We start from the raw sequence: 15,643 nt of genomic DNA on the forward strand, positions 1-15,643 counted from the left end.
ATCGTCTGCAAGCTGACTTTTATGTAGTTATTCATGTAGGTAGTATTTACTTTTATTTATGGGTCATTTCACGAGGAATCACGGAAAATCACAACTTCGCCAAATCAAAAATCTAAGAAACTTTCCATCTAGAGCATGAAAAAATATGAAACTTTTGTTTTTAGCGATCACATGTTTCATGGAGAAAAATGATGTACTCGAGACGACAAACAATCTTAGTGAAAAAAATTTCAAAAAAATTGACATTCAAATTCTGACGTTTTGCTTACGTGAAATCTGACAATTTTCATAGGTTCACGTCAAATTTTTTCGAAAAAAATTTTTTCACTGGAATTGCTTGTCATGTCGAGTACATCATTTTTCTCCATGAAACATATGGTCGGAAACGAACCATTACTCCGAGAAACCCAAAAATGTCCCGTTTTTCATACATTTTACTCTACAGTGAAATCGGTTTATGAAGAAAAACTCCACTGCCAGAAAATTTCGCTAGAACAAAAGTTTTTTATTTTTTTATGCTTTTATTTCCAATTTGGAAATTTCCAATTTTATGCTTTTTTTCTATATCTTTTATTTCCAATTTGGAAAAGTTGTGATTTGCCGTAATTCTTTGTGAAATGACCCTTATATAGTATTAGCCTTACCTTAACTCGAGGCAAATAGGTGTGCAATTTTCTAAAATTTTTTGGTGTTTAAAAGACCGATGAACCTTTACGTTCAAGCATATTCATTCCCCCTGTTTTTCTCAAAGTTTCATAGAATTTTGTGGAATAATTTTTGAACTCTGTTAGTTTGATGTGGAGTTCGTCATATTATTTATGTGATTTATATGTATACGGTACATTATTATAATTTTTTAGTAAAACAGTTTTATATAGTTATGAATATTTAATTTCCTTTTTATATATATTTATAATTTTTTTCCCTTTTTAATAAAACAGTTAATTGTAAAGTGAAAATGATAAGAAATTTATTTGGAGAATAATTATTTTGAATAGGTAGGATAATGTTCGTGTAAATGCTTTTAATATTTAAGAGAAAATATAGAATACTTTCAATAAAAACTATTAAGTGAATGTATTTTGATTAAATAACTGAGATAAACATATTTTTTGACTTTAAATTTAATCTTCTAACGTTACATTTTTGAATAGATATGACATAGACTCCTTATTATGTATTCTTCGGATCGCCTCTGATAGCATAATTGAAATGTCCAAAGTTTTTATTTTGGAACATTTCATTTTCTGCAATTCATGTGGAATCGTATTAGTTACAATTATTTCATCAATTGATGACTCCTCTAATTGTGCTGGCGAATCGGAACTGAGTAAACCATGCGTAGCAAGAAGATAGATTTTTTTTGCTCCAGCATCTTTAAGAGTATTTGCTGCTACAACGAACGATTGGACATCATCCAATAAATCATCGACCATTATGACATTTTTTTCACGTACATCTCCAACTACCTGTGAAAAGTCAAGGTACATTAAAGTTGATCACATTTTTATGATAAAACAATCAAGTAATTTTTATTGAAAGTCTTGAACTAAAAGAAAATAATTTCTAAATGAGTAGCAGTTGATTTTTTCACATACCTGAATCGGAGGTTTCTCTTTTGCAGGATACAATGGGACTCCTGATACTGGGACATCATAAACACGGCTACGAAGACTTTTATCTGCTACTGGTGGCGAAGTTCGACCGTCAATTTGTTCACTCTCATCTTCCTTTTCTTCGCCATGAATTACCGCGATTCCCACACGTAAACGTTCAGCATATGAAGTTGCTTTTTTTGTAGCAGCTGGATTTCTAGCTACAACAACTGAATTTCGAAAATCCGGAATATTCTCTTGAATGTATTGAAGTAAAAATGGAGAAGCACGCAAGTTGTCTACAGGACAATCAAAAAAACCTTGAATTTCTTTCTGATGCAAGTCCATTGTTATGACGTGTGTTAAACCGGATTTGCACATCATTTTAGCAAGTAATTTTGTCACAATACATCCTCGTTTACGCATTTTACATTGCTTTGAATAAGGTAAATACGGAATAACTCCAACAATGGACTTAGCTGAAGAGGTTTTACAAGCATACGCCATAATCAATAGTTCCATAATGTTGTTGTTCACATCTCTATTTATATGTTTAGTTAAATTTAAAAGCATAATCAATGTGTGATTTAATTCGATACTTACTTCGTTCCTGTTTGAATAATGTAGACATTCTTACTGCGGACAGAATCTCCTATTTGGACCATGGTTTCTCGATTTGTTTTATGATATACTGAACAAGCATCTGATTTGACGCCTAGTCGTCTATAATACGAATGTTTCATCAGAACACCCTTTATTTTATTATTATCCACTTACTCTGCGATTAGGTTAGCCAATTCCGGATGAGAGTTTCCATGAATTATAACAATATCAGAGCTTACAGAGCTACTAGCATCCATGCCTTCTAATTTTAAAAGTTTTGCTGGGCGGTAACCACCAGGCCTAAAAATAATAATGGACAATGATTGAGATAGCTTATAAATAGGTAAAAAAGTCTTTAAAAATGTGTAAAAATAAATAAAATATGTATATATTTATTTTAGAGAAAAACAAAAATAAAAATAAAAGCAAATAAAAACTAGATTTACTTATTTCTGTTGTGTAACATCTTTAATTTATTTGTTCTGATACAAACTCAAGTGGTATTTTAAAAAGGAAACTAAAAATTTTGGTTGTTTATTACTATCGTTACTTATTCCAAACTTTATTTATCAAATTGAATAATTGTAGAAACTGTAAATTTATTTATAGGATTACAATCTGAAATAAAAGGTAAGTGTATTTATGACAACGTGAGTTAAATCACTAAATTGATGTTTTATCGATAAAAACAGGGATTTCTCCTACATGGATCACTTCTACATGGATTCAAATGTTAAACTGGTAAGCTATAGTAATGTTATGCTTTTAATTTAAGTACATACATATGTATTTATTACAATAATTACATTTAATGGCCTAAAGAACTTTAAATTGAGGTGAAAGCCAAAAATTTTAAATATATGTTTGAGAAAAACAAAAAAAAATCTAAGTTCTAAAAAATATTTGCTTTTAGTTTATTTGTTTATCGCTAATAGTTTATTGTTTGGCCCATCAAAAAAGAAGAAACTTTGGCTTTGACGAATTTTTTTTTTATTTTTTAAAATTTTATGATAGTTTACAAAAATTATGGGCAAAATACGTGTAAAAAATTTAAAGTTTTTTATTTTGAAATTTTTGTTCACCAGGATTGTTTGTCGTCGCGAGTAAATCAACAAGACTGTTTGGTAAAATTTAAAAAATGAGGCGAGAAAATGTCGCCAAAGCAAAAGTTTCTCATTTTTCTCACCTCACGATAAAACAATCAGCTTTGGATTTTGGTACTTTTTAGAATGGAAAGTCCCATTTACATTATTATTTTAATATTTGTACAAGCATCTTGATTATTATGAATAAAAAATAAAAAAAAAAATATTTAAAAAAAAATATATTGAAAAAAATATAAAAATTTGGGCAAATTTTTTATAATATCTTATAACATTTTTTATAACATAGTTATCTTTTCACCTAAACATTTAAAGTAATGTCATCTTAATTTTTTATCTTAAATCAAAAATTCAATGCCCAAATTTTTATATTTTTTGGCGCACAATTTTTTCCGTTCTCCTCGGGGCTGACTTGTTTCATACTTTATAGTTTGTTTTTTTTTTTGTTTTCCTTCAAGCAGACTTGTTTCATGCTTTATAGTTTGTTTTTTTTCTTATTTTTTTTTTATTTTATTTTTTTATTTTATTTTTTTTTTTTTGAAAAATATAAAAATGATTTTAGAAGTTGAAAACTTCAAAAATATTTTTTTTCTATTTTTTTAAATATTTTTTTTAAATATTTTTTTTTAAATATTTTTTTCAAATATATTTTTTTTATATTTTTTTCAATATATTTTTTTAAATATTTTTTTTTAATTTTTTTTAAATGTATTTTTTTTATTTCATACTTTATAGTGTTAAATTTTATAGTTTTCCAATTATAGAGCTTATCGATACTTTTCAAATATTTACTCCAAATACACTTTTATTTAAAAAAAGAGTTGAACCCAAGAATATTTTTTTTAGTTAAAATGAAAATATTGATTAAAACTAAAAAAGTTTCAGAGTTATAGGTATGAAAAGAAGGAGTTATGTAATATTCCTGTGATTCGCAGGCGCCGATTTTTTCGCAAAATCAATATAAAAATGGTAATAAGAGGCTCTGAGTGAAAATTTTTTTTCAAAATTCTTAAAATTTTTTTGGCTAACATTGTTCCTTGCGTCACGACGAGCATTTTTTATCATGAAACCTATGCTCTGAGACGCTCCGTTCGCGAGTTATAACGTCATAACAGATCTTGTAGGGCAAAATCAATATGAAAATGGTAATAAGAGGCTCTGAGTGAAAATTTTTTTTCAAAATTCTTAAAATTTTTTTGGCTAACATTGTTCCTTGCGTCACGACGAGCATTTTTTATCATGAAACCTATGCTCTGAGACGCTCCGTTCGCGAGTTATAACGTCATAACAGATCTTGTAGGGCAAAATCAATATAAAAATGGTAAAAATGAATTCTTTTAAATACTTTGTAGGTATTTATGTATTTTTGGCAAAAACTGTTTATTACTCAAGTACCAAAATATTTATAAAAGTTCTATCAATTTTTTGTTTGCATTTATTTTTCAGTAGTCAAGCAAATGTATCTCACAGTTATCGTCGTCATAATGGATCTTTGTACATATGTGGAAAAACGATATCAAATAAAAGCACACATGGTATTTGTTTTTCCTCTCTTTTTTAACACATTCAATAGATATATTCTGAGATATACTCGATGGTCTGTAAAGAAAATTATGACAAAGGTCCATTAAATCCATGAAAAACGTACATTAATGTGTGGAACATTCGCTTTTAAAGAAACACGTGTTACCATATAGAACAATAGGGATGTAAGAGTAAGTTTGTAATATACACATTCTGCTCATTTCTTTGAAATATATTATTAAATGTGTTTATATGGTGACTCGAAATCCACAGGTAATTTTCGCTATTTACCTAATTTATCTTACTTACCTCATTGTCCATTGTCCATAACTCTGAAGTTCTGCTTTCTCGATTTTTCGAAAGAGTTTTTTTTTCTGAGGATTAACTGTTGTTAATATTCTTCTTTGCTTTTCGAAATTCGTCTCAAAACTTATGAAATATTTGTTTCTTAGGTTTGCAGTTGGCAAGGCACTTCAGAGCTTTTTATAATTTAAGGTATCTGCAATAAAAAAGAAAAAATTGAAGTAAAAAATCGAAGGATCAGGGGATATCAACAATAACAGAACCGCATTTCGATTTCGAAAACATCTTAGGACACAGGTGACACATGAACAACACTTTAGTATTATACAAATTGCGTAAAAAATATGAAGAAAACGAATTAGAATGCATTAATAACACATACATAGAGTCTAGTAAAATGTGGGTCTGCTCAGTAATATTAAATTTTCTTCAAATTAAGGTTAAAATGAAGATATTCTTTAAAAAAATATCCAATATTCCATTTTTATCATATTCAAATAAACTAATTTTAAAAAATTAAAATAAAAAACCGTTTTAAAATTCAAAAATTCAATTTGCATATGTTTACAATTACATAGGTAGTTTTTTATAACATATTTTTGAAGAACTAAAGATAGTAAGTATTGCTTACATGGTTCAAAATACTTGAGAGGAAAATAGCAGTAGTAAGGAGTGGTGCAAGGTGTTCATTCCTCCACCTTAACACCCTACCTTTTTAGGATTGCTGTTTCTTAGGCACAACCTTATTTCATTTATACAAACATACAGAAAATCCAGAACCGACGGCAATGAGAATATACATTTTCATATAAAACATGTTGGAATAAAACGAAGAGAATATACCTGTTTAGGCGATCTTGTGCGCACCTGTTAAATGTAGAACGTAAGCACACTCCTCCCTGTTTTACACCGGATAGGTAGATGAATGAAAACACTTGGTCCAATGAAAATGTGCCTGCGGTTTGAGCTAAATACTATGTTTTCTTATTTATCATATTTTTACTCTTTCATTTATTTATAAATTAGTTACAATAACACTACTTTCATGTTTTTTTTTTCTTTTTGTTTAAATATTTTTTTTTTATTTCGAAGCATGTCCAGATTTTAATTAATCTTGAATTCAATTTGACCTGTATAAATAAATTATGTCATAACTATTTATTGATGAGTAGAAAAGAAGCCAAATAGGAAAATATTTATCATTTTTTGCTATTCGGTTTTTCAAAAATTCTTTTTTGTGAAGTTTAATATCCGATTATCCCTCCCAAAAGAGCATTGTTTTTTATGATTGCGTCGGATACGAAAAAGGTGTACAAAAGCTTGTAAGTAGTTAATTCATAAATGATTAAGTAAGTTAATTCGTTCAACAAATTTGTTTGTTTTTTTGAGACTTTCGATAATTAAAATCCGACTTATGTTATATATAAGACATGGGCAAGGACGTTGCTAAGAATATATTAGGCCATTTAATTTAATTATTTCACTTTATGTCGCATAAGGATTTTCATAAAAAGGGAGAAAAATGAAATAAAAATAATTTAACTTTTAAATATATGATATTTTTTTTAGTTTTAATCATTTCAACGTTTTCGCTCTAAATTGATAAAAAAAATTACTAAATAAAAATTGAAGAAAAAAAAATAATTTTGGTCACGAGAGTGAACATTTTTTTTTGTCTAAACTTTGTTAGAAAATGTTTTACAAATTTGAAAAAAATGTTTTTTTAATCAATAAGTACTGAAAAATGTAAAAAAATTTCTTTTGTTCTAAATACTTTAAATTTTTCTCCTGAATTTTTTCGGCAAAATCAGAGGGGGTTTGACATAAAGTGATATAATTAAATTTAACGCCTAAATCATATATATTTATGCCTTATCAAAATAACAAAATTTTAACAAAATTTTACGCGAATCCAAAAATTGTCATTTCATCTCAAAAAATATGTAAAAATATATAATAAAAAAATCTGTTATACAAGAAGTTTTCAACTTCAAAAATAGATCTTTTATATTTGTCAAGTCAAAAAAAAGTAAAAAAAAGCAAACTAAAAAGGAATAAACAAGAGCCTTGTGGTAACAAAGTCGAAAAAATTGCCATTTAAATAAAGTTACAAAATTTTTAAGAACAAAAACTTGAATATAAAGGATTTGTTTCAGTCTACGTCAGTATTAATATTTACTCTGAAATAAAGAGTTGGAACTTCTTGTATGACAGATTTTTTTTTTATATATTTTTTTATTATATTTTTTTACATATTTTTTTATTTTTTTAATACATTTTTAATATATTTTTTAATACATTTTTTAATATATTTTTTCAATATTTTTTTAAATAAATTTTTGAATATATTTTTTTAAATATATTTCAATAATGTTGTGCATCTCGACGAGACAAATACTTCTGCATCATTAGATTATTGTAATTTGCACTGAGATTCGGTTTAAATTCGAATTTTCCGTTTATTTTTCGCTATATTTTCGAACTCTTATATGAGGAAAATTTTTTGTGCATTGGGATCATGCCTCGATTCCACAAATGGGACCTAAATGAAGCAAAATAAGCATGACCTGTAGAAGAAATGAACCTTCATCTGTTAAGGGAAAGCCGTGAGACGTGTACGAAGTGACTAACATACCCGATAGTGACAAAATATAAAGGATCTATAAAAATTATACCCAACCTTAATATTTATTTTTAAATTAAGGAATGTGGATGAGTGTTTGTTATTGTTTTATGATATTGCTCATATAATACATGTTCTTTGTGAAAAACTTGCGAAAAATTATCTGAAAATTGAAGAAATATTGACATACTAAAAATTTTAAAAAGTGGAAAGCGGTATTGTGGAAAGTAAAAATTCGTAGAAAACTCAAATTTCTAAAATCTAAAGTTATTGTACATTCGAAAGAAGCGTTAGAAGAAGATAGAAGCATGCAAATGTTAAAATATTAGATTCTTTACTATTTTTATATTGAACAAATAAACCTCGGGATATTGGAATACCTAAAAAACTTTTCTGTTTCGCTTTATTTTATTTAGTACATCAAATCTTATTTTCAATGCGTTTTAAATAAAAAGATCCACTAGCTCTGCAAATTTATTGGATTTCCTTAACGATGTAATCTAAGCAATGATAAAAAAATAAAATTCTCTATGTACATTTTATTATATATTTTATTTTTGTTTCAAAGCGGTAGCTTAACATAATGCCAAAGATAGGACTCATATGTAGGAACAATAAGACTTGATGTCAAAAACCTGAAGCTGAATAACCAACAAATAAAAAATAATATTTAAAATCTTACATGATTTTACATGTTTTTGCATTTTGATCTTTTTATAAAGATTTTTTGTTAAAAATGTAGCAAAATATTTTCCAACATTTTATATGGACTCGATTTTAGATATCCCTCTATATAATTTATCGAAAAATTAGAAAATATGTGCAAAACGGTACAAAATTCACTGAAAATTGTCTAAAGTGTTCTACATGTCGCTTTTTTACATCTTTTGATGTCCGAAATTTATCAGATTTCTTATTTTTAATACCAACGGATCAAAACATATTACATGTTTACATTGTTTTTGCCAATGATCTTCATTTTCTTTTGGTCAAAATGTAAGTTCTGGTCTTTTTGATATCAAAAACTCTTAATAATCGATTCTAAAAGTTTTAAAAATCTTAAAAAGGTAATTTTGATAATATTTTAAAGAAATGAATCACATAAAACGGTAGGTGATAATAGATCATAAAAGTGTTACTTACCGTGCATTTTCCATCTTCCAATTAAAATCATAATAAAAACTTGAGATATTCCATGTCAAGGTCAAATGACACAGTAGGTGCACGGTAGGTACTCTTTTGACCCTAATATGATTATATTATTAGGGGGGGGATTATATTATTATTATATATAATTAGGGGGGGGGTTGTTAAATTTCGACGGTTTACGATTATAGGGGGGGGGGGGGGGGGTGGGTGTCAAAAACTGCCCTATTTTTGCCGACGCCTTTAATGGATGACGCCAAAGAGATTCTTAAATCCGTTATTCGACTCTTAAAATTTGTTTTTTTTTTTTGGCATTGGATTTTGTGTTGAACTTGAATGGCAATTTAAATTTTCTAAAAAGTTAATTTTTAATCTTGAGGTTTTTTCGATTACTTTATTCCTAAATAACACAAAACCATCGAAAAATCTCATGCCATATTTTTAATTATAAAAGTTTGTATTGTGTTTTTCAAAATAGTGATATTTACTTAATAGTCAATATTTATTTTCATTGGTTTCAAATGCTATAAATGCATTTGCTATTTTTTACGTTTTTTTGTAAATGACTTTTTTTATTACATATTTATTATTTGAATAATTTAAAGAAAAATAGTATTTATTTAGTTGGTCAAACAAAAATGACTGATATTAAAAATGTATTGTAAATAAGAAATGTGTCAGTTTAAAAACAATTTTCTACCACATTTAGCACATCCGTCACGTAGCATCTTAAAATTTGTCAACCTGAAACCGACATTAATCATTGAGCATTGTTAAATTATTCCTTGAATAATTTTTTGTAACCATCGGTATAAACATTTTGTGCTTTGCATTTTGATATCGCTTTTTTGAGAGCTATTCTAATAAGATTACCCTTTCTAACTGTTGTGATTTGCTGTTCTAATTTGAGTTCAATAAAATTATCAAACACTTCATTCATTATTTAACTTCAAGTATCATCATCAACACCACATTATATCAATTTATAATTTACAGTTTCCCAGAATAAATTTAACTAATTAAAAAAATCTTAAACATTTAGTAAATTTTTACCCTCAGTGCAAAATATATGTATGTGTTTTTCATAATTTCATAAGCTAAAATCTAAATTAAATTAGCTGTAAAAAGTGATCTCACAAAAAATGGAATCCCCTTTTTCATACTGGCATTCCTGAAAGGTATGAGATAAACTTTTGAGCAAAAACCCATTACCGAACGATTCTTAAACTACTAATCAAAAAAATCGACTAAAAGCATAATATTTTTAACATAATATTTTTATTCAAAAATAAAACAATTTAAAGATTCAAGTGCCTTGTAGGCTAGTAGGAAATTCAAAATATACAACTTTTGAAAATGTTACATATGATAAAGAGCAAAATCTATTTTTAAAATATGGAGGTATTTTTCATGGTTAATTATATTTATTTATTGCATGTATTGATAGTGCATAAGTTTTATCTTATTAAAAATGATATAAATTGTAAAGGTTTGTTAAAGGAAATGTTTATTTAATAAGTCGACAATAGGTCTTCGGACCGCGGTGATGCATCCTCAAACCTAACCTATTTAATAAGTTTGTTTTAAGTATATAGAATTTTACTAAACAGATATTTCGATGAAAACAAAAATTCATTGTTTGGAGATACATATATATTACCTCTAAGCGTATGCTCTGATTTGTTATGTTATAAAAAAAATTTGCCCTAGAGCTGTATACTGACATGACGTTTGTACTGTTAACAGGCAAACAAAAATTTAATGTGTTCCACTTTCGTTATAGAAATATTTTCCACATATACGTGCTTACACAAAATTATAATCTTTTGGCTCCACATTGGCGGCCTTACTTTATTCCTCCTGTATTGTATGTTAATAATAGTTTTTTTCTTCTTTCATATACATCAAACTAAACTGTGAGGGTAAAAGTCTCCCTAACAACATCTTATAAAACTAAACAGAAGAGTTTCCCCTTCAAAAATTTCTGTACTTTAACGAAACTATTTGCTGTGCCTCACATTATACTCTCAATATGTAAGAGGATTTGTATTTTTGATGAAAATATGAACCAAATTAATACACAAATCAAATCAAATATTATATTGATTTTTGCAGAAAAAAATAAATTTTCAGCAAGAAGGTTTTATTAATATGCCTAAGAAAAAAACTGCAGAACGATGAACAACTGTGAGAATCAGTTACTTACCAAAATCAAGGTTAGGATTTTTCCATTAATTAATCCATCTAAAAATTGTTAGTAGTAATTGTAGCGAAATTTTTTTCTCCTTATTTTTCTAAAAATTTTTGAAAATTTGAAATTTCAAGTTTATTATTTCTAAATTATTGTTCATCAGGATTTTTAAAACACTTTTTTTAAGCCATAAATTTTCACCATGCAACACGAATGGTTGGAAACGAACTGTTTGGTCAGAAAGGTTTTTAAAAAAAATTGAATCATTCATAAATCAATCATAAAGCGAAAATAAAATGTCGTTAAAGCAAAAGTTTCATATTTTTGATGATTTTTGGATGAAATACAGGATTTTGGGATTTTTTATAATGGAATGCTCCATGTACAAAGATATTTTACAATTTTTATTCTATTCTATTTTTTGTTATTCTATCGTTACCTAAATGTGTCTAAAAAAAATGTATGGAAATGAGTGTTCAACTTAATATTTAGAAAAAAAATGTATTAATCAATATATTTAGATTTACACATACCATTCTTATTTTTGAAACGTTTGTAAAAAAAAATTATTAAAGTATTTAAATATAATTTTTATTAAATTAACTCGTTATTCATCTAGGATACAAGGTATGTTTTTCCGACAGTTGTATGTACTATAAAAATGAAGCTGTAAGTATCATTTACTCATCAATGAATGCTTTGTTGTGTATAATTTGATTTGTTATGCTACTTGATTAAATGGTATACAAACGCATCTGCGTAACTTTTTTCTAAAATAAAGTATAAAGTGAAAGAGGGGATTACATATTTAGAGTTAAGTTTGTTGCAATATATTTCTGAGGAAAAATGTTTCTTATTAATTTTTAAATACGAATTTCATAACCAGAACAGTTTAAATTTAAACAAAATGTTAAAATGTTTTAACGAGAAACTTTTTTGTTTTATTTTATTGCAATTAAAATCTATTTCCATTTGTATTTTTTTGACAACTTTAGAACAGAAATAAGCCTAACATAAAATAGTACATATTTTTATTATTATATTTAAAAGTTTGTCATAAAAACTAAAATCTAAGGCACAGGTAACAAACAGAAACACATACACTTTGCAATTTTATCTCCAATTTCATGTGAATTATTTGAGTTTTTCTTGAGGTGTTACAAAAATTTCCACGAGAACTTTACGAGTTTTACAAAGTGTTCCATGATTTTACTGATTTTCATCGTCTCAAGAGAAGTATCGTTTCTCAATATACCTATTCACTTTGATAATGACGATTATGTTGCACAAAATTTGCCCGACCTTTGAGGTGTAGAACGAAGTCTACGGATACCCAAGGAATTTTATAAAACTTTGAATTAAACCTTTTTACAAAATTATCATGAAAATTCAACGTAAAAAAATATCAACTGTTTTAGATAAAAATTCACCGACGGAATTACAAATTATTTACTATTTTTTATCAGATTTATCAGTTTTTTTATTTTTTGAAGTTATTCCACAGTACCTAGTATTTATAGTAATTTTTGTTGAAAAAAATACTAAGAAAACTAAATTTATTTCTTCAATATACTTAGGTAAATAAAACTTAGAAAAAAGTTACTAATTTTTACCAATTAGTCGATTAAGAACACGGTTGCTATATCTGATTTTTCGTTTCAGGAATAAATTTGGGAAATCTAGGGACTTTTCCAATTTCCAAAACAGGGTATACCAGGGATATGACAAAACATTAAATTAACAATGACCAACATGAAAAATTCTCAAGATTCTTAATATTTTTGTACCTCAACTCAAATAATGTAAAGTGGATTTTCACAATGTTTTTTCAAAAAATATTCGCTTAGCTTACAAGAAACGTATGTGGGCGAAGGTCTGGGGTTGGAATGTTAAAAAATCTTACTAAAATTAGGATATACCAAGGTATTTACTATAAAAAAGTAATAGAGTGACCAATTAATTAAAAATGTTTAATGTTTACAAATCATGCAAATAATAATTGATTATCCATGCTTCCATTATTTATTTACTGAAAAAGACATGTACTTCAATACTTTCCAGATTTTTCCAGATTCTATGATGGATTTAATAGTATCAAATTATTTAGGTATTTAATTAAAGACGGGTAATAAAAAGACTTAGGCTGATACAATTAACAAAAATGTTTCAGGTTTCATAGACCTTCTGAACATTAGGAGAATATCGATTATCTTACAGAGTAAAAAAGTACACTTTTCGGTTGAGATTTTTTACATGATTTTAAACGTCGAATTTGAAAATTGGAAGGGATGGATATTTTTCTTTTTAAAATTGATATTTCTTTAAAAAAAATGTTAAAATATTGTAGTTTTTTTTTATTTTGACGAAAATGTTGATGTCTTTCAAAAGGTTTTCGGTCAAAAATGTATCAAAATTTCAAAAATTTCTTACATTTTAGATACTCTATATTAGATAATAACTTCTCAAAAAGGATCTATAAAAAATTGAGTGGAAGGAAATTGAAAACATTTTTGAAAGTTGTATCAGCCTTATCTTCAATTTTTTTCTGGACAGTTTTTATTATTTAAAACTTTGGTTCTATTTTCCCAAAGCCGAATTTCGAAATTGAAATTGAATGAAAGAAAATTTTCCATGTTAAAAATAAATTTGGTGTTTAAAAATTATGTAAGTGTAAAGTTTAGAGAGGAGTAAGTCTAAAGTTAAGAGAAACATTCAAAACTTTGTTCTTCTTCGATTTTTCGACTTGCCAAATGCTCGAGCTTTCTGAGGCCTGTTTTGCCGTCAGGCTCGAGCTTCAAGCCTTAACACTCATACAGAAAAACTCTAAGCCTTTAAATTTTCTTTAAGTTTTTGGTATATTTGTTTGAAACTGAAATATATGCTTATTTTTATATTTTTTAAGTATTTGAGATTATTTTATTAAATATTTTCTTAAATGATTGGACTTCAAAGTAAATCAATAATATTGATAATTTAAGTCGAAAATTGAAAAAAAAAAACCTTTTAAAAAGGCTTAATTGTTTTAATTAAAAAGAAATGAAAAATATTGATTAAATTCTTAAATTCTTTAAATTTTTTAATTCTTTTACAATTTAATAACTAAATAGACCTAACAATTCATTACAATATCAGACAGTTGATTATACAATAGAATTCTAAAGAAAAATACCGAGAATACCTCTTTTGAGTTAGGGATCAATTAGGAAACGCAGTTTAATTTTAAAATTAGGTACAAACATTAATATTAATTCAATAACATTTGACGTCTTTTTCAGTGAATTTTTAATAAATTAAATCCCGGGCGAAAAGGATAAATCGCACAACTAACATTTTTGTCAAAATTGAGTTAAGAATGAGAAAATATGCTTAAAGACGAGTATTTTGAGATACATTGAGAGATTTTCAAAAATTTTTAAAAAATACCAGTTTTATTTCAATAGAAAGAATAGACGAAAAGGATAAATCGCACAAATGCATGAAAATTGGTAATAAGTCAAATATAAAAATTTCTCCAAATCGTTTTTTGTTCATGTTTTTGTGTTGTTTATGCTCTGTTATTACATAAAAAGTCAACTTGAACCAAAAAATTTGGAAAAATATTAAAATTGGAAAACTTAAAAAATCTCATTTTTATATGAAATTTTGTGCAATTGTGCGATTTATCCGTTTTCTCAATAAAAAATTTCCAAAAACTACCCCTTAGAGATTAGATAAAAAAATTTTCTGTACAAAAAGTGTTTTTAGTGGCCAATTATTTACTTTCGTAAGTTTAAAAATGAAGAAATAGTTTTTAAAAAAATTTTTACAGCTCAAAAACCGTAAAAAACTTTAAATCGATTTTTCTCAGTTTGTTAAAAATGTTAGTTGCGCGATTTATCCTTTTCGCCCGGGAAATACTTTAATTTTTAAAATTATTTAACATATTTTTTACTTTTCTTTTATCCTTCCTTCAAAATCGTAATTACACTGATAACTAAGCTGTGCTGTCTTTTGCGCAATTTCAAAAATTAACCCAATTAAAATAAAATTATATTTTTTTAATTGTTAAGTGTCTATGGCGCCATCCATTTACGGCGTCGGAAGTTTGAGGGGGGGTGGGGGTCTATGAGTTTCCGATGGATTTCGACGAAGGGGGAGGGGGGGTTAAAAGGAAAATACGACGTCGCATAAGTTCTCTATAGTTAAGATTTTTTGTTTCAATTTTTAAAAAATATTTAAGTGCTTCAACATTTTTTGATCTGTTTTTCAACTTACTGAGTACACATGTACAATTTTTCACAAATTTCCATAAAAATTTGAGCTAATTTTTAACAATTTTTCTTGAAAAAGGGGGGGGGGGGAGTATTTTTCTAAAAGGTACGTCGTAAATTAGGGGGGTCTTTAAATTCCGACGGTTTCCGATGATAGGGGGGGTGGGGGTCAAAAAATGTCCCTTTTTATCCGACGCCGTAAATGGATGGCGCCCTATAACCGTAAAATGCGTTTTCAGATACCAAAAATTAAACATTAAGCATTAAGTTTTACATTAATTAACATTTTTGCGATCATCCAATTT

At 27.0% G+C, this 15,643-nt stretch overlaps 1 protein-coding gene across 1 annotated transcript; it reads right to left on the reverse strand.

The window, feature by feature from the left end:
• Positions 1-916: 916 nt before the first annotated feature.
• On the reverse strand, positions 917-2,878 carry LOC134836122 (phosphoribosyl pyrophosphate synthase-associated protein 2). The gene is made up of 5 exons (XM_063851336.1): positions 2,645-2,878; positions 2,373-2,498; positions 2,199-2,318; positions 1,599-2,136; positions 917-1,469 (listed from the first exon to the last, which is right to left on the reverse strand). The coding sequence occupies exons 1-5, from the start codon at positions 2,662-2,664 to the stop codon at positions 1,125-1,127; spliced, it is 1,149 nt and encodes a 382-aa protein (XP_063707406.1). The 5' UTR covers positions 2,665-2,878; the 3' UTR covers positions 917-1,124.
• Positions 2,879-15,643: the final 12,765 nt, after the last annotated feature.

This window comes from Culicoides brevitarsis, chromosome 3, assembly GCF_036172545.1.
Source record: "Culicoides brevitarsis isolate CSIRO-B50_1 chromosome 3, AGI_CSIRO_Cbre_v1, whole genome shotgun sequence".
In the NCBI taxonomy this organism is placed as follows: Eukaryota; Metazoa; Arthropoda; class Insecta; order Diptera; family Ceratopogonidae; genus Culicoides; species Culicoides brevitarsis.